The sequence below is a fragment of the Ascidiella aspersa genome, chromosome 9 (assembly GCF_963924565.1).
Source record: "Ascidiella aspersa chromosome 9, kaAscAspe10.2, whole genome shotgun sequence".
NCBI classification, from domain to species: Eukaryota; Metazoa; Chordata; class Ascidiacea; order Phlebobranchia; family Ascidiidae; genus Ascidiella; species Ascidiella aspersa.
The window spans coordinates 2,914,170-2,940,061 of record NC_139455.1 but is presented as its reverse complement, the minus strand read 5'-3'; the positions used below and the strand labels follow the sequence as shown (position 1 = coordinate 2,940,061).

The window sequence follows — 25,892 nt, the reverse complement described above, 5'->3', positions numbered from 1 at the left end:
CATGGTAACTAGTAATTTATAATTTCCAAAGTAACAGAAACTTTAACTTTTTTGATGTAGTTGTAACTTTACGCCTGTGCACATTTCATACATTTGTCTATTTAAACAGCAGTACTTTAAGTCTAATCTACCAACTGCCTCAGCTAACAATTGTGCGTTTTTAATCTATATCATTTGAAGAAAAACAGCTTTATAAAAACATATCAAAATGCTAAAGATTAATGTAAAAATATACAAAACTCTACATTATTGAACAACTGCCGCCAAAATTACAAAGTACGGAAGCACGCAGCTCGAAATCCTTTGCGTAATATCTCCGGAAGTAAACCAGATATCGTTCAGAATTTTTTACACATTACTCAAAGCAACCTAATTTAGCTAGCAATCAGACTGTTTAAAAAAAAATTTTCATATTTATAAATAATAAAATTCAGTCCTATTATTCGGCCATAAAATTAAAATGTGCCCTCTGTGACATTCACAGCTACGATTCTACTCTTCAAAATGAGATATGACTACTCTTCAAATTGAGATATTAGCACTACCTAAAAAAACTCAAAAAAAAATGAATTTACTGACAAGATTAAACGCCGAACGCTTTAAGTTAACGCCTCATAAGTCCCTAACCCAGGACCCACACAACCACCTCCGCAGAGAGAAAAATCAAGTGAACATATCACCAAGCCTTGGTTCGTAAAAACCTTTTTTGCCGGGACAAATCGGATTTTTCTTTTATTCAATCACTAAACGTGTAAACCTTTTCACGCTTGAACGCTCCAGGGCGGCGTATAATTTGATGTAAGTATAGAAAGTCGTAATATCGCAAGCAAGCACGCAGGCACCCAGTAATCTTTAAAATGACAGTTCGTTGGAATGAGTTAAATTGAAAAGCATTGGGTATCTTTTAAAGTAAACAGTTGTGTTTTTTCGCTATTTTTTAAAATTCAGTATTGTATTTTTGAATGACACAAGGAATTAAAACTGGGGAATAACCGTTGGTAAATAAACTAATCTCAATTCCCTGACTTTGCAATTTCTGCAAATTTAAAACCGTGTAGCGGAAACGATGGATATGACTAGGAATAAAATGCAAGCTTATATAAACAGCCTGTCCTGTTTTCAGATTATGTAGCCCACGTTTTATTTTGAAGTTTCATTGTGTTTATAACAATAGTCTTTAATTGCTCTGCAACTAAAATTTGCTTTAATCAGTGTATATTTTGATTGAATGTTTTGATTCTAGTTTTAAAAAAGCACAATAACAATTTTAGACTTTTGTTACTTTCAGAATTTTGTTAAAGGAATAAACCACAATAATTTTCTTATTGCACTGCATATAGAATGCCGGGCATGATTGAAGTGTATGGCATTAGGTCTGCAAAAGCGTCATGCTTTGGCACTGTTGTGTTGATTGGAAGCGGGGTTCTTGTTTACAAATGGGTCAAATACAGACAGACAATGGCCAAGGTGAATCAAAAACTCAGAGAGCTGAACGAATTGAAATCGAAAACAATTCACCAGCTCAAAGAATCTGTAAGTATTATCCGATACAGTGTGTGTTTACTTGGGATGTCAATTAAAATATATTTACCCAGGATGTTCATTAATCGGTATACTGTTTAGATAATTAGATGTTATAGGTGCCCAGTCTGCATTTAATGGCACTTCACGCCAAGACGTCGGGTGTGCAGCACCAGCACCAAATTTTGAGGTGTGCAGGGATTTTATGAAGTTCAGGAATCAAACACAATTCAACCTTTTTTTAATTTGGGTGCAAGTTACTAATTCAAGTGTGCACACCAATTGCTTATCACTGACACACAATACAGACTGGTTGGTGCCTATCTGGTACTTTATTTATTTATGCATTTCTGCAAATGTTTGCATTTTAATGCTGTAATTCTACCTTCAATCGTAAATTTCACAGAAAATTGTAGATTATCAAGCAAAAGTGACCAATTTTTCTCGCACCAAACATGTCTATTTGGCCGTAATAATCAATGTATTTTTTAGTTCAGGCAGCCATGCTGTTTTAAATTATTGGGTACCGTTATCAGAATGAAATGCAATGTACAGAACACAAATTTATTTCTACTTCTAATAAAAAATGTAATTGCATTTAGTGCAAGAATCAAGAAGAGATTGAAGAAATGAGCGCCGAAGAAATCATCAAAGCTGCCCAGGAGGGAAAGTTGGATCCATTGAAAGTTGTTGAGCTTTTCATGTACAAGGTGTGATTACATTTCAGGTAATTTCTATCATCTTTTCATGTTTTTTTGATGATTTATGTTATGCTTGTGCATTTAAATTTTTTTCTTTGACAAATTTAATTGTTTTTGAAACAAATTCGTTCATTAAATCTAAACTTGTCTTGATATACTTTTTTTTTAAATTTACACTACTTGACAAAAATATAGTTTAATTTTGTACACTTGGTTTAGACTTGTTATTTAAATACAATAAAATTAACTTTTTATTGTCTATTTATTAACTATAAAAAAGATTTTTTTTTAATTATAAAAATCTGTTTCTTCATAAATTCTTCTTTATAGGCTTGTCTTCTTGACAAGGATACAAATTGTATTACGTGGGTATTAGAAGATGCAAAGCAACAAGCCTTGAAGCTGGCTTACATCGAGAAACCCCATGAAATGCCCCTTTATGGATTGCCTGTCAGTCTTAAGGAATGCATCCAAACAAAGGTAAAAAAATAATCTTAAGTGTTGTACCTGAATATATGATGAATTAGTTTCATTGTGCTGCAGTCAAGCTGAAAAATTGCAATAGCATTTCATCAATAAATACATAAAATTAATAAAAAATATTTTATGTATTTGTATTTATTTTCACTATTTTTTCAAGTTTTGAGGTATTTATTTCACAATTGGAACTAGTTATTGAAAATTTGTGGTTATCACACTTTAAAAAAAACTTTTGTTTTATATTGTTTTGTTGCATCTTTAGATACTACGTTTATCTGTTTGTGTTCAAATAAACAATATCTTGTTTAACTTACTTTTAGCCGCCAAAGACACAATATACCTATTTTGAAAAAAATATTGCGTTTAAATCAGTTACTTTTAACTATAATTTTGGGTTAAAATTTAGGCTAAATTTAACATTATGCAACAACTGAATTCGAAACATACTTCAACACAACTATAGGCATCAAATTATTTTCCATTTATTATTTATTATAGCCAGTACTTTTACTGCTCTTTGTGTTAAATAGCTTTATACTGTTTGTTATTTTAATCTTAATTTTGGTTGTTCATACTTAAAAATCAACATTAATATACAGCATTAATTAATGCTATACATCACATGCATTTATGTTTGGTGCACTTAAGTCGCTGTTTTTAAATAACTTGATTTGTGTCGTTTTGGTAAAAAGACTTAATTTGATTAAAATCTTTTGGAGAAATAACTTGGGTTGGATTTTAAGTCTTTGAGTTTAATAGTGTTTTAAATTGACATTTTTGTTAAAATTTGCAGTATTTATGTTAATTGTTTCACTAAAACAATTGGCTTGCTATATGTTTGGTTTTTGTTATTATTTTTATTAGCTTGCTATATGTTTGTTTTTGTTAATATATATTTGTTTTTCCATAATCAGAATGTCTATATGTCAAGCTGTATCATTGTTTAGGGACTTGAAAGTACATTTGGAATGACCAAACGGTTAGGAAACTTTGCCAATGATGATGCTGTGATTGTTAAAGTGCTAAAACATTGTGGTGCGATTCCTTATGTCAAGACCAATATTCCACAATTGATGTTAAGGTAAAATTTTTAAATAGAGATAGACCGATATTGAATTACCAAAATATATTGGCTGATATATGTCTCATACGAATATATTAGTATCCGCAAATTTCGGCAGATATTTTACTATCAAAATGCCCCGAAAACAAACATTTTTTTTTGAAATACAAAATTTGTCTTTGTTTGACATTTATATATTTAAGTTTCCAACTTTCAGCATCATGAAAATTAATATGCGAAATAGGAGTTGTATAATTAAATAGGTCGATAAACTGAGTGTTGTTTGCACTCAGTTTATCTACCTATTTTTTTACCATATCCAGGGCATATCTATTTAAAAATTTGGTAATGTTATTGGGTATCGGTTGTCCAAAACATATAAAAGGAGATTTGGTCAAAATAACAATTATGATATAAAAATGCTTCAAGATTTTCAACTCCTTATTTTGTTTAGTTTAGGATTTTACATTGAACTATCACATAGCCCGTAAAAAAGTACAGTGTACATTTGGGTAAACAAATAACTGCATCTAAGGATAATTATGTGTAAAAACAATCACATCTGACCCTGATTGTTCTCAGATATTAACTATTGGTAGCACAAACAACGCTACTTTATATATGAATTTATTAAATTAAAAAATTTAAATAACAGTACCTTGCAATTTTAATAGTTAGCAGTCCCTTGTAAAAATACACTATGAATGGAAAAAAATACACTATGAGAACCCCAGGATTAAGGAATATTTTTGGTTGCTTATTAACATCACATTTCTTGTCATTCAGCTTGGCAGGTTGCAACCCAATCTTCGGCGAAACATCTCACCCCCTTCGGAAAGATTTTGCCCCCGGCGGATCGTCAGCAGGTGAAGGGGCCTTGGTAGGGGGAGGTGCTTCCCCGCTGGGTTTTGGAACCGACATTGCCGGCAGTATCCGGCACCCGGCACACTTGTGTGGCATCTGTGGACTGAAACCAACCAAGAACCGAATTAGCAAGAACGGGATTATTGGTATGTGGAGAAGCATATGTGGTTGGTACACTTGGTCCAACTGCCAAGGCAATTTGTACTTTTGAACTTACATTAACTTAACCACCGATCAACATATATATAATAATGCAGTTCTTAAAAACAGCAAAATAATCTAGCAAAGCTAGCAATTCAGGTCAGACACATTAACCAGATCTTAAAAGATATATATATTTCGCCAACTAAGGCATCGTCAGTATATCTTATTCAAATAGAATTCTATTTGAATAAGATATATTCTATTTGAATAAGATATACTGACGATGCCTTAGTTGGCGAAATATATATATCTTTTAAGATCTGGTTAATGTGTCTGACCTGAATTGCTAGCTTTGCTAGATTATTTTGCTGTTACTGATCAGGAATTAAGGTCGACATTTATCTTGCAAGGGTCAAGGTGATTTCCTTTTTAACATATTCAGTGCAACAGTTCTTAAAAAGGCAATCTTTTTTTGCAAAATTGAGGGTTGTTGTGTGGCATCTGTGGCCTGAAACTGACCAAGAACCGAATTAGCAAGAACAGAATTGTTGGTATGTGGAGAAGCATACTTCAGTCTGCTTGGTAAACTTGGTCAAACTGTCCAGGCAATTTGTACATGTGAAGTTAAGTTGACCACTGATCAACATATAATAATGCCAATCCTACATTATTAAATAAGAGTCAATTTTTGTTAAATTGAGGGTTGTATGTTTTGGAATGTTGCAGCCTTGCAGGACTCAAAAATATATTTCTTTTGAAGTATATTTTAACATCTGTCAAATTTGTATATACTTCATGTAAGCAAAACCTATAAAATATACAAACTTACATAAACCAAAAATGTATCATTTTATAAAATAGTCCTTTTATAATACATTACATTTTCATTTAGGTCTGTTGTACTGGGCACAAGTTTACAAACTAAATGAACATTGGTAGATTCTTTTACGTTAGGTACAATTTTTTCACCCTTAGATTTACACTTATATCCACCCCTCTTTTAAAGAAATTATTTACTCCTGAAAAGGTTGTACATAGTTATGTGGAACATCGATCGCCATTAAAATCTCTTGCTAAATCCCAAACTTTTATCCAGCCAAAAACTAAAGACTACACACCAAAAACATTTAAACAATTCTATTTTGTTTATAGGAGGCTTGCCAGGGCAAACTCTAATTGCTTCCACAGTGGGTCCGATGGCTAAAGATGTTACCAGCCTTGTTTTAGCCATGGATGCACTGTTGTGTCCTTTGATGTTTCAGCTTGACCCTTATGTTCCACCCATGCCTTTTGACTTTAGGGTAGGTATTTTGCTGTGTGTCTTTTCTTTCACAAATTTAAGTAGTAACGAGATGTGCCGAAATCTGTTTGAGGCAGAGGTGGAACATAACTGATTTGTTGATATACTATAAACAGACAAACTTTTTAAACATATTAAGTGTGCCTTATGTAAATTCCTGTCAAAACAATTAGTCCTCAGACACACAAAATATTAGACAACTGTAAATTGCCACTTTACATTTAATATGTATTGTTTTTTTTTGTTGTGACGAAATACATCCCACGATGTTTTAGCTGTCTTTTATAACAGCACAAAATAGTGGCTTTGAAATACAAGTAGAGACCTAGTTACCAAATGGTATCACAACGTTTCCCTAAAGAAGTAGAGGTATTATAGTTTCAGTCATCAAATACAAAAAAGCTGGTATTATGATTTTTCAAAATTTTGTTTTTAAATCCTGCCAGAACTCTTTAGAAGCAAAACCCATTCTATTAGTAAACACCATTATAATAATAAACCAATGCTGCAACATTCATTCTTCAGGTCTTTAAAAGTACAAGAAAGCTAAGAATTGGGTTCTACAACGACGACGGTTACAACGAGCCAATTCCAGCGATCAAGAGAGCTGTTGACATTGCAAGAAGGTCACTGGAGGCCCAAGGTCACACACTTGTACCGTTCAGCCCTCCAAGGGTTGCAGAAGCAATGAGAATTTACACTGCTGGTAATTTTCTAATTTATCTATTTGCACTGCGGTTATTAATCTGTTAATAATAAAACGAAGATGATACAAGATAAAGCCGCACGCATTTCATGTTGATCGTCCTGGCGATTTCCGTATTTGAACGTTTACACTAAATTCAATGTGTAAAAGTTGAATAAACAAGGCCTTCCATAAAAGGATATTTTGTCGCGGTTTAAGTCAATTAGAAAATTATTTTGAATCTATCCTTCACGCTTAAAGCTATACCCAAATTTAATACTCAAGCTACCAAATTAAACCTTTAAAAGAGAACTGTGGAATATCTAATATAAAGAAATTCGTTTTTCATGCAAAAAAGAAGAGGTAATTTTTCATTGCTATTTAGGATTTCTATCTTTTGATTTTATTGATATCTCTGATAATAGGAAAAAATAGTGCCAGTCAGATATTTATATTCTTTTTTAATGCAAATCGTTGGTTCATTCTGGTGTTGTTTATTCTTTACATCTGTGGGTCTCAACGTTTTTGTTGCTAACCAAACACTTTGCATAAAAATAATAGTTACGCCTTGACGACCCGAATCTTTTCACTTACATTAAAAAAACAAGTTGTAAAGAATCGAATAAATCAATTAGAATTTAATGAATATGTTATATTCTGCAATTTTTCCAAAATTTCTTTAGATGATTGCAACACGCAACTTTATATATTTTTTAAAAGGCCTAATTAAATGCCTTAATGTGTTTTTTTAGGATTCACAACACTTAAAAGGTTAAGTACCGCTGTATTAGCACATTATTATGCTGCTGTCTAAAACACATTACTTAACTATTAGCACATTTCCTGTTTTGAAAACTGTCTGTTAATTTCATGCAAAGGGTATTCTTTTATGTTTTTATTTCCTGTGCTAGTACAGAAGACGTACCAAAATATTGTTTATTAACATGAAATGCCTAAATAAGTTTTTATATATGGTTTAAAAAGCAGTACTAGATTAACGCAAAACCTTTATTAAATTTATCTCTATCGAAATTATTTTTTTTTAAGAAGAATTGTTTTTAAGAATAAGTAAATAACACAATGCCAAAAAGGATTATGTTTTTTTTTAACAATAAAAAAATGGTTGCATTCTAATTTGGTATTGTAACTTTACTGTTATATATGAAAATAAACTTCCATGTTAGATAAATGTGTGATCATTCAAAAGCTGCAGTAAACCACATTTATTTAAAAATAAAATAAATATGCTTTTAGATCGATGTTTTTATTTTGTAGCTTTGTATGCTGATGGTGGTGCAACAGTGATGAAAAGTTTGAAGAACGAAATTGAAGAGCCACAATTAAAAGTACTCTACAACAAGTGGAAATACCCGGCCTCTCTACGCTGGCTTATATCTAGTCTCATGGGACTAAAGGTACATTTATACAAATTAGCACGCTGCATTTAACATCCATGTGGTATGAGAACCGCCAACAGCAGTTGTGAAGCTTTTAATTTGACCGCAATCTTATTAACGTATAACACTATGCAGGGATCTGTAATGTAGCTTGATGTTGATGAATCTCAAAGTCAAATAGTTCAATTAAATCGACATCATCTTGAAGACTTTTCAATATGTACTTGCATCATTATCAGTTAAAAAAGTTTGTCTTATCATCAATTAAACTTTTTTTATAATTAAAAAAATCTGGCTAAAAAAGAAACTAAGGATGTTCACAGAGTGGATTAAACTCAGTAAATGTTTTTTTCAGTTTTATTTAATTTGTTCAATATTTTGATTTCTAAAATGTGATCCTATTTGTTTTACCATCTTGGACAAGTACCAATAATATTGACTACCAATAACTAAAAAATTATAATATTAACAATAATTTGACTTGTAATGGGTAATAGACTCAGATCCTACATTATGGGACAAGCGAATTTATTTAAAACTAAGGTTTCAAAAGAATCATAGAAATTAGTCTTAAAAAGCCAAATATTTTTTTTTTACTTTTAGTGGCCTAGGGTTGCTCAGGACTTTTATTTGCACGGAGGGGAAGACCATTCGGTCGATCGCCTTTGGGACTTGGAGAGCCAGACAAGCAATTACAAGGCTGAGTTCTTTGATTGCTGGGAATCGCAGGACGGTGAACTTGATGGTCTAATTTGTCCACCTTATCCGATTGTCGCCGCCCCTTTTAAACACTTTGAGAACATGACAGGTACAAATGTTTCTAATTTAGGGTTTTTTTGGGCCTAAAAAATGCAAATTAGATTATTGTACGTATTTTTTTTGTAAAGGTTTCTAAGTTAGGGTTTTATTTTTTTTAATAAAAGTTAAAGTTTTGTAAAAAAAATCTGACAATAAAAATCAGGCTTTTGTACTTTTTTACAAAAGGTTTCTATTTTAGAGATTTATATTGTTTTCAACAAAAAATTTGGACAAAAGAAATGCAAATCACGTTATTGTACACGTTTTTTTACAAAGGTTGCTAATTTAAGGTTTTATATTGTGTTCAACTAAAATTTTAAACCAAAAAAATGCAAATCCGGTTTTGTCTGCGCTTTTTTACAAAAGCTTTCTAAACCCTAAGGCAATGCTTTCCACAATTTTCAATTGCAAAGGACAATATTTATAAATTGAATGCATAAAATGGTTACACCCTATTACTTAATTTAGTTCAAAAATATTACACAATATCACAGCAACGATGAGCTACCTTGCACTGTTCAACCTGACCAACTGCCCCGCTGGAGTAGTGCCAGTCACCAAGGTCACACAAAATGACATTGACCTTCTTCAAGGTTATACCGGCCACTACAATGACCCTTGGGACAAAAACTTGAAGATGGTAAGTTGTTTATTCCACTTGTTTTGAACTTTTATTTTATTTTTCAAGTTAAATCTTTGTATATACTGTTGCCGCCATGCATTGTACAATTGTAAAATTATTCTTCTGGCAATATTTTTTTAATACATGTACCAACGTTTTGATAGCCTATACCGGAAATGTTTATCAGGGTAACATTACCATATCATTACCCCGATGAAGATTGCTGGTATAGGCCATCAAAACATCAGTACATTTCAAAAAAAAATATTGCCAAACAAAATAATTTTACAATTTTGTTACTTTGCAAACAGGCATGCTACAAACTCCAGTTAAAAAGTGCTATCTTTTTACATAATGTTTATCTTTTTCAAAAAACCAGCTCGAAAATAGGTGTATATGTTTGCATCTTATATAATTGAGATTGAAATATATGGTAGCATTAAGAACATTTTATAAATCCTACTGCACAGTTGTAGATGAATAAACACGCCGAAATAAGTTAACAACCAAACACATGACTGTAAAAGCTAGGTTTAAAATTGAAATAAAGCATCTTATGTTGAAGACTGGTATATTGTAGCAGTGTTGTAAGTAAACATGCCATTTTGAATTAACTTAAGTCCAATGTTTTCAAAAATAACAAGTCAAGTCCCAGTCTAAGTTACAGAGCAAGTCACATCACTGGTATTAAAACCTAGTTAAGTCATTTGAAAACAGTTCCTTAAGTTCACATTAAGTGCACACAAGGAATTAACTTAAGTCATTACAACACTGTATTGTAGGATTACAATCATAGTTTTTTTGATGAAAAGGTTAAAAGAACCCCAGGACTGAAATATTGGGCTTAAAATTAAAATAAACACAGGGCTGATTTAATAAGAACAACTTATTTTTCCTCGAAGGCATGCAGAGACAGTCTTAACATGCCAGTTGGAGTGCAGTGTGTGGCAAAACCATGGAGAGACGAAATGTGCCTGAAAATTATGCACGAGCTTGAGTTATCCCTAAAGAAGTAGAACTCGCAAAAAAGACAAGGTGTAATCTTTTCGCTTTTGCTGCCATGTTGTATAACGGCTACTTACTGCGGGGTCTTGTTGTGAATGATTTGCAGTTTCAATTTATTGTGCGCACATTTTGTTGAAAAATATGTAATTATGAGAGCTAACATTGTTATATATATATATACATAATTTACACCAGTGTCCATTAAACTACTGCCGAATCCGACCCGTGGCACATTTTCTTAGTGATCCGAAAATACAGTTATATAATCAAAATATTTGTCAAATTCTAGCTAAATTTTGATTAAAATTTTTACTAAATGCTATTTTATATGGCCAATCAGTGGTGGGATTCAGCCGGTTTGAACCAGTTCTATAGAACCGTCTCACAAAATTTCATGAGATCAGCGAACCAGTTAGAATTACTGGTTACTGTTTTGCTTTATCCAAAACACCAATTTTTGATATGTAAGTAGCTTATTTTTTGGTTTAATGTTTAATATAATCAAGTTTGCACGTAACAGTTATGCATTGTGTTAATTTTTATAATTGTTGTAATTTTATTTTGTGGTTGTTTGTCCGACAATTAAATTGTTAAGTGATAAGTACAGGTCATGAGAAAACAGCTGCTTTTTTATAGTTATGGGATATAGCCGGTTCGCACCACTCCCTGGACCCGGGGGTTGCATCCTGTCGTTGTGAAAACTTTAAATCTCTATGTATCTTCATAAAACGACATTCTGCCACATATCAAAAATAATCAGTTTATTTGCCAAAAAATATGACTTTTTGTAACAGAACCGGCTGATAAATATGACTTTTGTTGTAGAACCGGCTGACAAAAAAATTGAATCCCACCACTGAGGCCAATTATATATTTTGGAAAATATTTTTTGATGTCTCCTTCTTTTAATATTTTTAAAGTCAAGTAATTTCAAAACAAAATTTTGTATCCGGCCCGTGAAAATTTTATATCGTTGCATGTTGGTGTCCCTGGATTTACATTAGGTTTACTTAGGTTTGCTATAATTTTTTAATTGTACATATTTTCTACTGTGAATTAAACATCTCTATTTCAATATTCTAATTTGTTCTTTTAATAAGTGTTTGTGTGCCTTTGATCTAGTTTTGATGTTTCACAGCTAATTCTTCTACTTCTCAGTCTTGTAACTTGTTTGTTAAGTGTCTGTACTCGTGATGATTTCTGCTGTATCAAAATAGGGTAATGCACTATGCAGTTTTAAAAATGTATGCCCTATTGCCTGTTAAGGTGCACCAGTGACATATTAATGTGACATATTATCGGTAGATTTTATAAAAAAATATTGCCGGAAGAACAATTTTAAATGAGATCATCAAAATAGGGTAATGAACTATGCAGTTTTAAAAATGTATGCCCTATTGCCTGTTAAGGTGCACCAGTGACATATTAATGTTATACTTTTCCGGGTGTACTTTGTTAGCTTTGTAATACCATGCTTTAAAAAAATTACAGAAATGTACATGCAACATTTTGGTGTGAAAAGCAGGAGAATTGAAAATAGACAGGTTTTTGAAACATTTTCCAAAAAGCTAGTAGACTATTTCACTTGAAAAATTATTATTACATTTTATACCCAAATCAGTATTTATGTGTTGAAAATAAGATGGGCATAATGATTCATGCCCCCAAAAGGTATTTGATTATACATGAAATGTAGAAACCTGGGAAATAGTTATCTACTGCCATTTTGTGTCTGGGAATATATTTTTCTCTTATGCAGACATTTTTGCACAAAATTTAAACATGTTTTAGAACTTTTGTTTTGCTGTACAGATAAATTTAATTGAACTATCTCCCCACTTTTTATTAGGAATTTTCAAATAGATAGTTTTCAAGAAATGCTCTCTGTAACAATTTGCTGAGCTTGTAAAAGGGCATTAGCTTCCATGAATGGATAACTAAGTTCATCAGCGGTAACAAATTTGCACGACCTTTGAACATGTTTCAGAACTTTTGTTGTACTGTACATATATATATAATTTAAAGATCTCTGACCAATTTTTATTAGGAGTGTTGAAATAGATATAAAGCTGTTTTTAAGAAATGCTCTGTAACAATTTGCTGAACTTGCAGAAAGGCTTCAGCCTCCACAAATGATTAACTAAGTTCATTGGCGGTAAGAAATTTTGTTTGCGTAGAAAACAGCATAGTTTCAATTCGTAGGAAGTCAGTCTACTTTAAAATGTGCATTAGGGATAATTGAAAGGTTAAGTTTTATTTGTATGTTAATCTTTATTTTAGTAGTGCAATTATTACATTGCAAAGTGTGAAAACACAGAAGATTTATTTTTGAAGAAATCCAACACTTCTAGCCATGATAGCCTGTGCTGATAAATTGCGTATTCCCTTTCGTAATGGTCATGGTAAAACCGCACTGATTGCTTGCGCTAGTTTAAGTGTCGCATATGGAGCTGCCCAGATTTACAACAAATGGAAAAAGAAGAGTTCTTTTCGTGCAAGGTGCAAACAGATAAGAGATAAAGAACAAGCCATCATCCAACAAACCTTGGATGAGTTGCAAGATGAAGATGTAAGTTAATTAGTTTTAATTTGTGCTAAACTAGCCAAGGATAATTAACCTATTAGCTATTTGGAGTTTACAATAAGCTTTACATCATTTTCAAAACAGTGCTTGCACCTATTTATTTATTTATTTGTTTCATGTCAAACATTTTGTTTAGGAAGACGAAAGAGATGACATCCTTTCAATGTCAGTTCAAGAACTGATCGCTGCTGCACAGACTAGAAAACTAAGTCCGGTTAAAATAGTGAAGGCCTACCTTTACCAGGTTAAAATCTGCTAGACAAACAAACTTTTAAATTTAGTACTGGGGTGTTTTACCTTTGCCCAATCCTTTGATTTAAATAAAACTTTAATGTAAATTTGTTTTAGGAATATATTTTTGTGTTGACATACAAATATAAATATATTAAACTGGACTTGCTTTGTTTAATGCATTGTTCAGGAGTTACCTAAAATGTATAAGTTGTGTAACTCACTAGTATAATTCTTCTAATCCAGCATTTCTTATTGTATAATCTTTTTAATGATATATGATTATGTAAAGGGTTCAAAGTCTACTCTACGAACGAATAGCATAACAGCTCTTCTACCCAATGCTATAAATGATGCAAAACAATTGGAAAAAATTCAAAATCCAGAAGATTATCCATTGTTTGGATTGCCAATAAGCGTCAAAGAAAACTTAGACATAAAAGTGAGAATTAGTTTGTCAATATATTTAAAAGCATTTTGGTTTAAAGTAGCATGATTTTCATGAATTGTCAAAGCAAATCTAGTAATTTTTTTAAATTAAAATAAGAAATTATTACATTTTTTAACCTTTTCAATCCAAAGCAATATTTTGTTAAGTAAAAGCACAAACATGAAGATTGCAAGCAAATGGTTTCACAAGCAAAACTTTGGTTAAAACTCAGCAAATTTTACACAAAAATATTTAATAAAAAAACCTAAATGACAAAAGTCATGTCATTTGGCAAAATACCAAAGTCAAGTCAAGTTTTAAAAAAAAAACAATTGGAGTACACTCAAGTCATAAAATTGATTTGTTTACAAAACTGCTAGTTTCTACCAACAGTTCTTAATAACACATTCCAACTGATATGTTTAGGGATTGTGTACTACATACGGGGTTGCCAAGGGCATTGATATTCCGTGTAAAGAGGATTGCAACTTAATAAAGGTTTTAAAATCGCAAGGTGCAATAATATATGCAAGAACCAACTTTCCTCAAACTTTGTATAGGTGAGTGGAAAAGTTTAACATGCAGCACAATTTATATTCAACTGGTTATAATTAAATGTAGGATGAATAGCAAATCCCATACACAAGTGGGTAACATTTTGTGAACATTTTAAATAAATGTTTATATAAAGCGTTTACAAAAATACCTACTTCTGTATGGGCTTCTTTGATATTCATTGTAAGATTTAGGTTAATAAATATTATTTGTAGTCCTGCTTGGTTTTGCAGAAAAGTACCGTTTGGCCGTTTGAGATTGCTTTATTTTTACATTTTAAGCTTTGGAAATAACAATCCAATTTTCGGTGAAACACGGAACCCGCACAATCTGGATTTTGCCCCAGGCGGTTCTTCTTCGGGTGAAGGGGCTTTGGTGGGTGATGGAGGATCCATTTTAGGCATCGGAAATGATATTGCCGGCAGTGTACGGGCCCCTGCCCACTTGTGCGGCATCTCTGGTCTTAAACCTGGATCTAATCGATGGAGCTTGGTGGGTGTCCATGGTAAGCAATGATGATTGAGAATGGTTGAAGTGATGCAGAATGCCTATACAAAAACTTAAAATTGACTAAAAAGTCATTAAAATCTTATTTCATTATGGAACTTTTTGAAAAAAAACACAACTGAATAAACATAAAACAGAACAATAAAATATTTTTGTGGTAAAACTTGTCAAGTAAAAAGTTTTATACGTCCAACGAGGTAAACCCCACAATCTTTTGCAACTTGTGACAGTGATGCTGTGGTTGGACTAGGGATGGGTTCTGATAAATAAATTTATTGTGTATAGTATATGGTCAAGAAATTTAAAATTTTAATATGATTATAAGATTTTAGGTGAATAAAACAGGTTGAAACGAGTGATGTTACTGCACAAATAGGTCAATTAATTCGTAGATATTGATCAGAGTACCAAATAAAGTAATAGTAATACTTTAATTTGATATTTTATTTGGAAAATCTGAAGCAAACTGCTTTCAAATACCTTAGATAATTCTTCTAAACTCACTATTATTCAAGAAATATTGAGTAAACATATACCACAAAAAAAATTATTGTCAAATAACTGAAACTTTCGCATATTACATTTTCTGTCCAATCTTGTTTAGGTCCCAACGAAGGCATTGTTGGTGTTATTCCATCGTCAGGGCCAATGGCAAAAAAAGTTGACGCACTTGTGCTGGCAATGAAGGCTACCCTTTGTCCATTGATGTTTGAATTAGATCCTTATGTCGCACCAATGCCATTTAATGAAGAGGTAATTTTAATTATTTTTTATGGTTTTGTATAGAAATATTTATAAGTTGTTTTTTACTTGTGCTAGAAAAAATACATTAATAAAAAGTAAGTTTATTCTATGGTTTAACTATATAATTTACGCAAATTAACATAATAGGTATATAGCTCTACCAAACCGCTTAGAATTGGTTATTATGTTGATAATGGCTACAGCAAACCCATTCCAGTAATACAAAGGGCAGTGTTGCAGGCCAAAAAGGCACTTGAAAAAGCTGGACATACTTTGGTGCCATTCAAATTTCCAAACCCAGAAGAAGCTATGCGCTTGAACATGAGCTGTACGTCTATGTTGATTTTTTTGGCTTTTTATGTGAACAATTTTACATTGCCTGCATATTTTTCAGTGCTTAATACTGAAGGCGGAATCGAAGTAATAAAGCAACTGAAGGATATCGAAGTTACCTCGGCCATTAAACAATATTACAGTTACTTGTCCTGTCCGCCAGTCGTAAAGCAAATTAAAGAATTTTACCTTAATTGGATGGTAGGTAGTATTTTGTGCATTTTATGTAAGCAAAAACATCTTAATTTTCTGACACAGTTTTTTTATTGTTTTTCCCAGTTTACGAACCACACGCACCTTAAACAATGCCTATACTGTTTTTAGTATCCAAGAATTGGGAAAATGTTCTCCATAGTCGCAGGGGGTCCAATTAGTGCTGTAAAAGTGTGTGAATTAATCGCTGACCTGCATAAGTACCAAGAGGAGTTTTACGCTGGCTGGGAAACAGAGGCCGGAAGTCTAGACGCAATCATATGCCCTCCTTACTCTGTGGTTGCATGTCCCCCAGAAAACATTCTTTACATGACAGGTACAGTGGGATTGTTTAAAATTAAAAATGTCTGAATGTAAATATTTTTTCGACTCTCATGTTTATTACCTGCAAGGGCAAGGAGATATATTTTACACAGTCAGTTTGTCTGAATCATTTTGGTCTATGAAACTATCTTGCCATTGGTATTGAATATTTTTTGCAGTCCAAGCAAAACTTTTATCCCAGATCCTGGTTCCACGTTACAAGGTTGCAAACCTTTGGGGAAGTTACAAGTTACTCTACTGTTTTTCCAACTAATCCTGGATTATTTGAATACTAAACAAAAAACATTTTTTTTAGAAATTGCAATGCAAAGATAATAAAAATAGTTAAATGATACAAATCAATACAAAGTGTTTCAAAGTTTTTAACTGTACCATACTAGAAACACTTTTATCTCAGAACCTTGTTCCACATAAGCAATTGTCTAAAGTTTAAGATAAGGTATCAACAATGTTTTTTCAACCCTACCCAAAGTAGAAAAACTAACTTATTAAAAAATCAATGCAAACCAAAGAACTTTACTTTGCCTAAACCTGTTATAGAAATGATGTCGAACCTGGCTCCGTATGTGATGCTTGACTGCCCAGCCGGTGTGGTGCCTGTGACAAAGACCACCCAAGCAGATTGTGATGCTTTGAAGTACTATACAGGCCACTATGGAGATCCATGGGATGACAGAGTGAAAAATGTAAGAGAAAAAACAGAAATATTGTTTATTGGTTGTAACTTTACCCATTAGTTATTAATTCGCAAAATATACTGTACCATTAAAACAGTGTCAAATATTTATATAAAAATCTTTAGTTTGTAGGTAATATGTCGCAAAATATTTCAAATTTTAATCTGCTTTTTTACATTTTTCTGTTATAGAAATAAGTAAATAAAGCTTCTTTAAAGCTCCTTTTTATATGTTTTTACTTGTTGTTTACAAACTTGTATCACATTATCTGTAGATGATACTAGTTTGTATAAAAACGTCTTTTTGGCTTTAAAAAACGTCTTTTTGACTTTTTTAAATTCATTATCAAAAACAAAACTATTGGTTACTTCATGTAACTAAAATTACAAAACCTTTAGTTTGTAAGTAAATTGATGTCAAATTAAATCTACATTTTTACAGTTTAGTGTTAGAAAATAACTTTATTTTTTTAGGCATGTAAAGGCAGCATAGGAATGCCGGCAGGAGTTCAGTGTGTAACCAAGCCATGGCAAGACGAATTGTGCCTTCGTGTCATGAAAGAAGTGGAGAATGGAGTCAATTACCGTTTTTAATTTGTTAACCTTTTATCTGCTAGGCTTTTAATGCGCAGTTAATATTATATATTGCTTGCTTTCCATTTCTGTAGTACAAATTCTAACTGTAAAGAAATTGTAACTACTGTTCTTTTGCAGCATGTAAATCAATGTTAACTGGTATTTAAAGTACTGAGTGATTTTAATGAAATTTAAACTGCACATGTTTGAAATTCAGCATTCATACGCTGAAAGGACAAAACCTGCTTGGTGTCAAGTTTTGTGGTTTTGAGAGAAGTTTTAGACTAAGCACATACCCTGTGAGCAGTGGCGCATAACACATAACACTGTACTCCTTTTTTATGGTCAACTGGAACTTTAGGCCATTTTGAATTCGTTATGCTTTATTCTTTACTGCCAACTTCGAAAGTTTAAAGTTTAACAAGTGAATTCCTTTAGCTTATAAAGTTAACTAATTGTTTTCTTTCCATGTATAACCTGATCATTGCTAAATGTAAATTTGTTTTAATAAACTGAAAACACTTTTATACTTGTGTGGTGCATTTCACACTTTTCACCAAAAAAACGCATAACAACGGTATTTTCAGCAGTGAAAAGGCTAATAAGCTTGATGTTTGCAAATTCAATTATGTCACTCTCTATTTGCATTTGCTCTTGGTAAACAACAGTACATTAAACGGCGGGGAATACCCTTAAAATGGTCTCACTTGCAGAGCAACGTTGAATTAGGTTGCTGCAAGGGATGTCATCTATATACACTTCCCTTTGGTGAAAGGGATGGAATACAATTAAACAAAAGAAGGCAATGTGTTTTGATTAAAACAGGCGCCAAAAGAAAATGTTGTAGCAATTATCCGGACAAAAATCACCAAGACAACTAATCTAACATTGCAAATACTCGAAGACATTCAAAATCCCATGAAAAGGGAAAAACACTTTTAAATTTTAATGCACATAAGAAGCTCAATGCACCACTTTTACTTTAAAAACTAACAAGCCAACTTGTAAGAACCGCATTAAGCACCAACTGCATGTCTTCAATCATACATGCATTGTGGTATATGTAATGCCCATGGGGCATGTGCTTAATTTATAACGTGTGCAGAAACCACAAACTAAGCTAAGCTAATAGGCTTTATAGATTGCAATAAGGCTAGACATCAAATAAACAACATAGTTGTAAAATAAACATTCACTTTGATCGAAATTATTAAACCTTGATATAAATATATATTGAAAAGAAAAATCTTATAATAAATTTGTTGAAAAACTCTTTGTGCAAAATCAAGTTGCATTATATGCATTTGAAGCCTTACAAATGTATGTTGAAAGAAAAATCTTATTGCATAATGATATTTTTGCATGCTGATTTGTATATACATTACATTTTGTAGTGGTTTATAACCAGGTAGTTTAAAAAAAATACAAATTCTTAAAAAATACAAAGCATTAGAAACACTGTACAGCACATTAGTGGAAAACACACTAATATGCTATTTTTCTAGACCTCCACTACAACATAAGTGCTCCTTTGAAGAATAAAAGTAAAAAGCCTTTAAGATATATTAAAAGCTGTGCAGAAACAAAGACAATTTACAGTTTGAGTGAGTCTGGGCACTTCAGTAGCATATATTTTTTGAAGTGTGCAAAAAGTTTAAAACTTGTAGTTGACACCTTTCTCAATTTCCTTCATGACCCTAAGACACAGTTCATCTTTCATGGGTTTGGCAACGCACTGTACTCCAACCGGCATTCCTACGCTGTCTTTGCACGCCTGGTGATACAAGTAAAAAAGTTTATCTTTTCTGAAATTTATGCTATAATCAATAAAAGATGGAGGTCAACACACATGTTGCCGCTTTTTATCCCAAGGATCTCCAGAGTGACCTTGAAAGGTCCTCAGGGCATCGCAGTTGGCCTGGATTGTTCTTGTCACAGGGACCACGCCAACTGGACAGTCAAGGAGAACGTACAATGCTGTGTAATTTCTTAGCTCTAAAAGTTGAAAACAGAACTACAGTTCAATTATACATGAAAATTAAAATTAAGTGATTTGATTACTGAGAGTCAAGTGTAGTGGTTTTCAAACTTTTTATACGACCACCAACTTTTCACAAAATCTAACACTTAAACATAACAATCACCCTAACTACCCGACATGCATGTAGGTAAATACAATAAATCTTGAATTCAATAGGTAGTGAACATTCCAGTTTTGTATGCTTTGTTACTGCTATTTGTAATACAAATATATCACAAAAACATTTCCCGGTACAATTAGACATCTGAGAAACATTGTCATTGGTTTCAGTAATTCTTAAACTGTGTGTCTTGACATATTTCACAATACATTTTTGGTTATTTTTAAAAATAATCTATTTGACTTAGAACATTATGTGCACAAATAAACCTTATCTAGTAAAAAACTGCTAATATTAAGGCATTTATCTGTTAATTCATTAAAGGTAACCATCATGGAATTGAATTATGTTTTTTTTAAATGTTTTGCTAATATATAATTTAAAAACCACTGGTTTAGATAAAAGACTTGTAAATCATTTAGATCACTGCAAACCAGTACATACCCAAGGCATTATTGAAGTATTTTTTTGGACAAGCAACAATTGGAAGAGGTGGACATATAAGGGCGTCCAAATTTCCAATTTTAGTTTCCCAATGCCGCAAAAAAGTCAACTTTGTACAGAATAACTTCATGTTCCAGTTTCCATAACTTCTCCACACCACAGTCATGTCCAGACATAAAGTCGAACGCTTTCCAAATCTTGGCCAGTTGAAATAAATGTATTTATAAATTTATTAACAATTAGGGATTTTAAACCCTTCGCAAAATTTCTAATTGCTTTGTAACTCGAATATGTGTAAAATATGAAGATATCTCCTCCCCCTTACACGTAAAAATGACTTCAAATGGGAGAAAATATTATTTTCTGTCTTAGTTAAAGTCACTCATTAATAACTTCTAATCATTTTAAAGAGAACTATATTCCGCCACAAAGTAAGGCATCAACAGTCTCTTAGTCAAATGAATTATTTGTCTAAAAAAAGTTAACATCAACTCGTGCTGAATGATTTATGTAGTTGAAAGCCTAAAACAAGACGCGAAAAATATTAAGTATAATAATGGTAGGAGGGTTTTAGTTAAGCGTAGTAAGAATATCAACGCCGATATAGAAGTAGGTAACATTTTGAACATTTAGAATATCTATTTGTTTAAAACATTCAAAATGTTGCCTACCTCGATATAGGCTTTGATATTCCTGCTATATTGAAAGTTATTTTTGTTATATATATATATATTTTATACCCAGTACCAAAACTATAAAAATAATGCTTGTTAGAATGATGATAAATACATTTTGAAGCCAAAATGTATTATATTCCATTAACATTAAAAAATTGAAAAAAAAAACAGTTTCTCTGACAATTATATGTCGGTCTCCAACCTTTCGGCAACCTATTCGAGTCACCTTCTTCAGGGTGAATGACCCAGACTGCTCGTAGTACAACTTATGGAAAACTAAAAAGGAAAAAAAAACAAGAAAAAATGCACTAATGAATAACTGTGGCCTCTTATCATTAGAAGAGGTGTCTGTAGCATGCTGTTTTAGCTTAGTTATTCCAGAATCTTACGGTCCAATTAAGACAGAATCTAGTCATTGCTGCTATTCTAATTGATTTGAAAATATTCCAAGGGGGAAATGCTTGTTAGAATATTGTTAACCACCAAAAATGTATTTTATATCATTAAGATTAGTTATTCCAGAATCTTACCATCCACTTAAGATAGAGTCCAGTCGCTTGCTTTAACCCAGGTGGTATAAGTCGTGGTGCAAACATTTCTTTAATGCTCTTATCAATCCGGTCATTTTTTACTATATTCCGGACTGCATTCAATCCACCAGACGCCGCAACTGATAAAATATATTTTAGGAAATTGTAACAGGAAGTCCAAAGAGGTTGTGTTACTAAGTATTTATTTACAGAGTCAAGTACAGTGGTTTTTAATCTTTTTTTAAGGTGGCTGCACTATACAAAATTGTAAAAACTTCGCAGCACACTTACAAAATCAAACAACTAACACATAACAATCACCCTGGCAAGTGTGTAGGTAAGTAGTGAAAATTTCAGTCTTGTATGCTTGGCTACATGATAACTAAAAAAAAACAATTTTATAGTTAAGCACTTACCACCCTAACTAAAGTTTTACACATAAATTTATATTCCGCAAAATTACTTTGAACAAAATGAAATTGATGCTCAATAAATATTATTAAAAACAGCATTATTTAAATATAGTATCTTACAGCAGTATTGTCCTTTTCAGGATACAAAAATCTAAATTGGTGGGATATATTGAATGTAATAGATTAATAAAATTATCAAAAAATACTTACTTGACGAGAATAAATTTGTTGCATGTTCTATTCGTGGAACCTTAAATGGCACCAATGTGTGTCCAGCTTTTTCCAGTGCCATTTTAGCTTTTAACACTGCCCTTTGCACAGCAGGAATCGGTTTGTTATAGCCATCATCACTGTAGTAGCCAATTTTTAATGGCCTGGTTGAGTTGTATAACTACAACATATATTTAAATCTTATCCAATTATTCAAAAAAAATATTTGTTTTGTTGCTTTCTCTATGTAAGTGGAATCATTGATATAAATCAAATATAATGAGCATATCTTAGATAACATAATGCAATTAGCATTCTAGCACAAGACATAACATTGGGTGCAGACAAATTTGAAATGCACACCGCTTAACATTCACAACGCCATTTGTTTATTTTTTTGTTTATTTGTTTTCATCAATAACAAATTTAGTTTTCCTAGAAGGGGACAAAAAATTGTTAGATTAATGTACCCCCTGTTTGAAAGTTAGTGGAATCGTATAAGGATCAAGTTCATTCATCAAACGGCAAAGTAATCCCCGCATTGCCAGCGCAAGTGTATCAACCTTCCTTGCCATTGGTCCTTTACAAGGATGAAGGTTTGTCATGCCAGGTTGTGGACCTTAAATAAAAATTAAACAAAAAAAACTCACCTTGTGTCCATAAGTTATTAAATGAAACATAACTAATAAACCCTGTTAAAAATTTTCAACCCTACAATATGTTTAAATGTACAAGCCAAGTATAAGCAATGCATCGTTAAATGATATACTGCATTAGTGTTTTGTGGTTGTCAGTCATTTGTTTATAATAGTTTACTAACTGGTAAAACACAAATTAAATATTTTGGGGGGGTTTATGCTAATCTTTTGAAATGGTCATTTGATATTTTTGGAATATCGGAAAGACAAACACCTATAAAGATACCAAAGAAAAACAAGAAGCTTGTTATTCAAGAAAATTGTTGGGTAACGTTTAGTTGAAATATAAGGTAAAAAATTAGGAATTTGTAAATATTAATTTTTTTTAATAAATTTTGACCTAACATGTAAATTTTTACTTTATTTGACAAGTCAAAAAATTAGGAAAAATGTAGATATTTTTGTTTACTTTAGTTTTAAATGCAAAAAGGTATACTTGCTGAAATAGATACTTTATTCTCCACTTTATTTTTATAACTTATACTTCTAAAATAAGTGTGCCACGTGCTTTTTTTAAACCTACCATTACTGCCAGCAAAGCTTATCAGGCCAGATGTTGGTTTAAGTCCTGCGATACCACAGAGGTGGCACGGAATCCTTATACTTCCACCCAGGTCACTTCCAAAACCTAATATTGAGCCCCCATCACCCACTAATGCCCCCTCGCCAGACGATGATCCGCCTGGGGCAAAATCCAGATTGTGTGGGTTGTGCGTTTCCCCGAAAATTGGATTGCCACTCCCAAGGCTGAAAAAGCATTTCATGTTATACGTTTATTGATTTGCTAATTTTTTAAATGGATCACTGATAAAAAAATTGTTGTAAATGCAGAATATATATCAAAGACTATAAAAAAGTGGACAGCATATTTTGTATGTTTAGAAAAATTATTTGTATATTTATTTTAAATATATTTTTAAAATATGCTTGCTACGTCTGCATGGGTTTTAAAATTAATTTTATGTCTAACTACAACCTACAGGAATTATTAAAGTTACTTTTATTATTTTCAAATACTGATTTTTTCGTGTAAGGTTATAAATATCTTGAATAGAATGTTATTTTTTTACATCTGCTTGTTTAGCAATTTATTTTTAATTTTTACCTGTACATGGTTTGGGGTAAGTTAGTTTTCGCAAATGGAATAGCTCCTTGTGCTTTTAACACTGCAACCATAGCACAATCTGATTTCCAAGGTTTATTAAGCCAAAGTACAGTACCAATAGTAGAATCTAGGCCCTTTAAAAAACACCAGTTGATTTTTTATTGTTCCTCCATTTTAGAAAAACATTACCTGCCCTGTATGCAGCACTTAACCCAACACAAGCAATCAATGCTGTTTTCTTTTGTCTATTTCCAAAAGGAAATTTCAAAGCGTCAAGGCATTTAATCATAATTTGAATCCGAAGCTGACTTAATGACTGTCTATGAATTACCTAAAATAACATTTATTTCATAAATTTAGAAGTAAAATATTCCAAAGAATGACAAAATGTTTGCTGCATGGATCACCTGAATAATTTATCAAAATAAGACTAAACATATTGACTAACACTTTAGCTGTAGGTTTTATTGTTTTTTTGTTTTTTTTATGTGTATCCACCAAGATAGTTTTAAGTGGCTGCTAAAAACTTTAAATTATACCCTTAACATTTTCAGCATTTTTTAAATAAATAAAGTTTTTTGACCATTTTTTACCACTTTGTTATGCACTGTTCTTCCTAAATAGTTGTATTTGAAAAAATATAAAGTATGTTTTAACTTTTTTAAATGTTTTATCCAGTCCACTGACAACAATACATAACTAATTTAACAACATAACTAATTTAACAATGTTAGATTAACTTTTAACAAAAATATGTTAATTTTATACAAAACAATGCGTATGTAAAATTCCTGACAAGTGACCACACATTAAATGCAGATTGTATGTTTTTTGTATAACATGGCTGAACGCTGCATGTAATTGGAGCTTGCATGCTTCAACAATCAACACACATTTTTGTGGTCAGCACAAATTACTTGCGATAAACAACTAACGGTTTATGAGGGGTAAGTCATCATATAACCTGAATGGCAAAATCATTTCAGTGGATAATTGTCAACATACAAACATACAACATCACTTCAATTAACTTACTAATACATAATCTGGGCTGTATCCTATTTAAACACTGGAAAAAATACATTTATTTTAATATTTCTTTAATGCGCAATTTTAAAAGTCAAAATAAAAGTAATAAGTGAATACACTTTACACCTTGTCAATAACAGAAAGATACAGTATTTTCTGGTTAATATTTTATTTATATACCTTATTTATATAACTCATGCTAGCTTTCCTAGGCTTTGCTCAGATACTTAATGAAATAAAGCAAAAACCTAATTATCATCATGAAACTTGATTAATGTTCGTTTATCATCCTAGATCAGTGATTCCCTAACGTGATTTCAGTGATTTCCCGAAACTATTTGCAATTTCGGAAAAACTATTTGTATTACCAATAGGCATACACGCAATTTAGACTTAAATATTTTGAGACATTTACATATGGTTTGTCGTCTGCTAAGGGCGATGGTAAAATTTCTCTATTGCTGCCCTGTTAAAAGTGTGCCGCAAAATAGTTAAGATTTTGTCAGTACATCCTGAGAGAAAAAAGTGTGGGAACCACTGTCCTAGATCAATCATTGCCTGATAAGAGGCAACTTATAATTTACCAAAAAACAGAAATTACACCAGTTGGAAATTTCTGTGGTGTTGAGTATTTCCATCTTTGTACATGTGCCTTATTTTGCGACATTTTTACAGACAAAAGGTTTACAAGCTTGTGTTTATTCAGGTTAGCACAGTAATGTAAGCAAAAGCATAAATTGTATCAAAGAATCATGTTTAAAGTAAATACAAGAATATATTTTATCACTTAAAAAGCAGCATATTCAGATAAAACTGACCTCATTAACAGGGTACTAAAAGCCTAATAAACAAAAGCAAATTTACAGATAGACAAAACCAATATTTTACACAC

At 31.9% G+C, this 25,892-nt stretch overlaps 3 protein-coding genes across 3 annotated transcripts; 2 read left to right on the top strand and 1 right to left on the bottom strand.

Annotated features, from left to right (window-relative positions):
* Nucleotides 1-1,296: 1,296 nt before the first annotated feature.
* On the top strand, nucleotides 1,297-11,382 carry LOC146131896 (fatty-acid amide hydrolase 1-like). Its single transcript, XM_083397070.1, has 11 exons — nucleotides 1,297-1,533; nucleotides 2,130-2,231; nucleotides 2,553-2,702; nucleotides 3,650-3,783; nucleotides 4,552-4,775; nucleotides 5,926-6,074; nucleotides 6,599-6,779; nucleotides 8,034-8,173; nucleotides 8,759-8,963; nucleotides 9,448-9,593; nucleotides 10,478-11,382. The coding sequence occupies exons 1-11, from the start codon at nucleotides 1,342-1,344 to the stop codon at nucleotides 10,589-10,591; spliced, it is 1,737 nt and encodes a 578-aa protein (XP_083253196.1). The 5' UTR covers nucleotides 1,297-1,341; the 3' UTR covers nucleotides 10,592-11,382.
* A 1,535-nt stretch (nucleotides 11,383-12,917) lies between these two features.
* LOC146131895 (fatty-acid amide hydrolase 1-like) lies at nucleotides 12,918-18,322 on the top strand. Its single transcript, XM_083397120.1, has 11 exons — nucleotides 12,918-13,149; nucleotides 13,301-13,408; nucleotides 13,688-13,837; nucleotides 14,252-14,385; nucleotides 14,662-14,885; nucleotides 15,492-15,640; nucleotides 15,779-15,959; nucleotides 16,026-16,165; nucleotides 16,289-16,493; nucleotides 17,042-17,187; nucleotides 17,652-18,322. The coding sequence occupies exons 1-11, from the start codon at nucleotides 12,934-12,936 to the stop codon at nucleotides 17,769-17,771; spliced, it is 1,773 nt and encodes a 590-aa protein (XP_083253246.1). The 5' UTR covers nucleotides 12,918-12,933; the 3' UTR covers nucleotides 17,772-18,322.
* A 1,085-nt stretch (nucleotides 18,323-19,407) lies between these two features.
* Nucleotides 19,408-25,638, bottom strand: LOC146131894 (fatty-acid amide hydrolase 1-like). Its single transcript, XM_083397119.1, has 9 exons — nucleotides 25,585-25,638; nucleotides 23,972-24,105; nucleotides 23,390-23,613; nucleotides 22,639-22,787; nucleotides 22,169-22,349; nucleotides 21,218-21,291; nucleotides 20,339-20,447; nucleotides 19,603-19,748; nucleotides 19,408-19,527 (listed from the first exon to the last, which is right to left on the bottom strand). Exons 1-9 carry the CDS (start codon nucleotides 25,636-25,638, stop codon nucleotides 19,408-19,410), a joined length of 1,191 nt encoding a protein of 396 aa, XP_083253245.1.
* Between the last annotated feature and the right edge of the window lie 254 nt (nucleotides 25,639-25,892).

Excerpts from the sequence above, each read along its gene's own strand:
- LOC146131896 (XM_083397070.1), top strand. The coding sequence starts at position 1,342 with ATGCCGGGCATGATTGAAGTGTATGGCATTAGGTCTGCAAAAGCGTCA. Across the intron at positions 6,075-6,598 it reads CCATGCCTTTTGACTTTAGG|GTCTTTAAAAGTACAAGAAA; the intron begins GTAGGTATTTTG and ends TTCATTCTTCAG. Across the intron at positions 9,594-10,477 it reads GGGACAAAAACTTGAAGATG|GCATGCAGAGACAGTCTTAA; the intron begins GTAAGTTGTTTA and ends TTTTCCTCGAAG.
- LOC146131894 (XM_083397119.1), bottom strand. The coding sequence starts at position 25,638 with ATGGAAATACTCAACACCACAGAAATTTCCAACTGGTGTAATTTCTGT. Across the intron at positions 20,448-21,217 it reads CTCGAATAGGTTGCCGAAAG|TTGACTTTTTTGCGGCATTG; the intron begins GTTGGAGACCGA and ends TTCTGTACAAAG. Across the intron at positions 19,528-19,602 it reads GGGATAAAAAGCGGCAACAT|GCGTGCAAAGACAGCGTAGG; the intron begins GTGTGTTGACCT and ends TTGTATCACCAG.
- LOC146131895 (XM_083397120.1), top strand. The coding sequence starts at position 12,934 with ATGATAGCCTGTGCTGATAAATTGCGTATTCCCTTTCGTAATGGTCAT. Across the intron at positions 13,409-13,687 it reads TGAAGGCCTACCTTTACCAG|GGTTCAAAGTCTACTCTACG; the intron begins GTTAAAATCTGC and ends GATTATGTAAAG. Across the intron at positions 14,386-14,661 it reads TTTCCTCAAACTTTGTATAG|CTTTGGAAATAACAATCCAA; the intron begins GTGAGTGGAAAA and ends TTACATTTTAAG.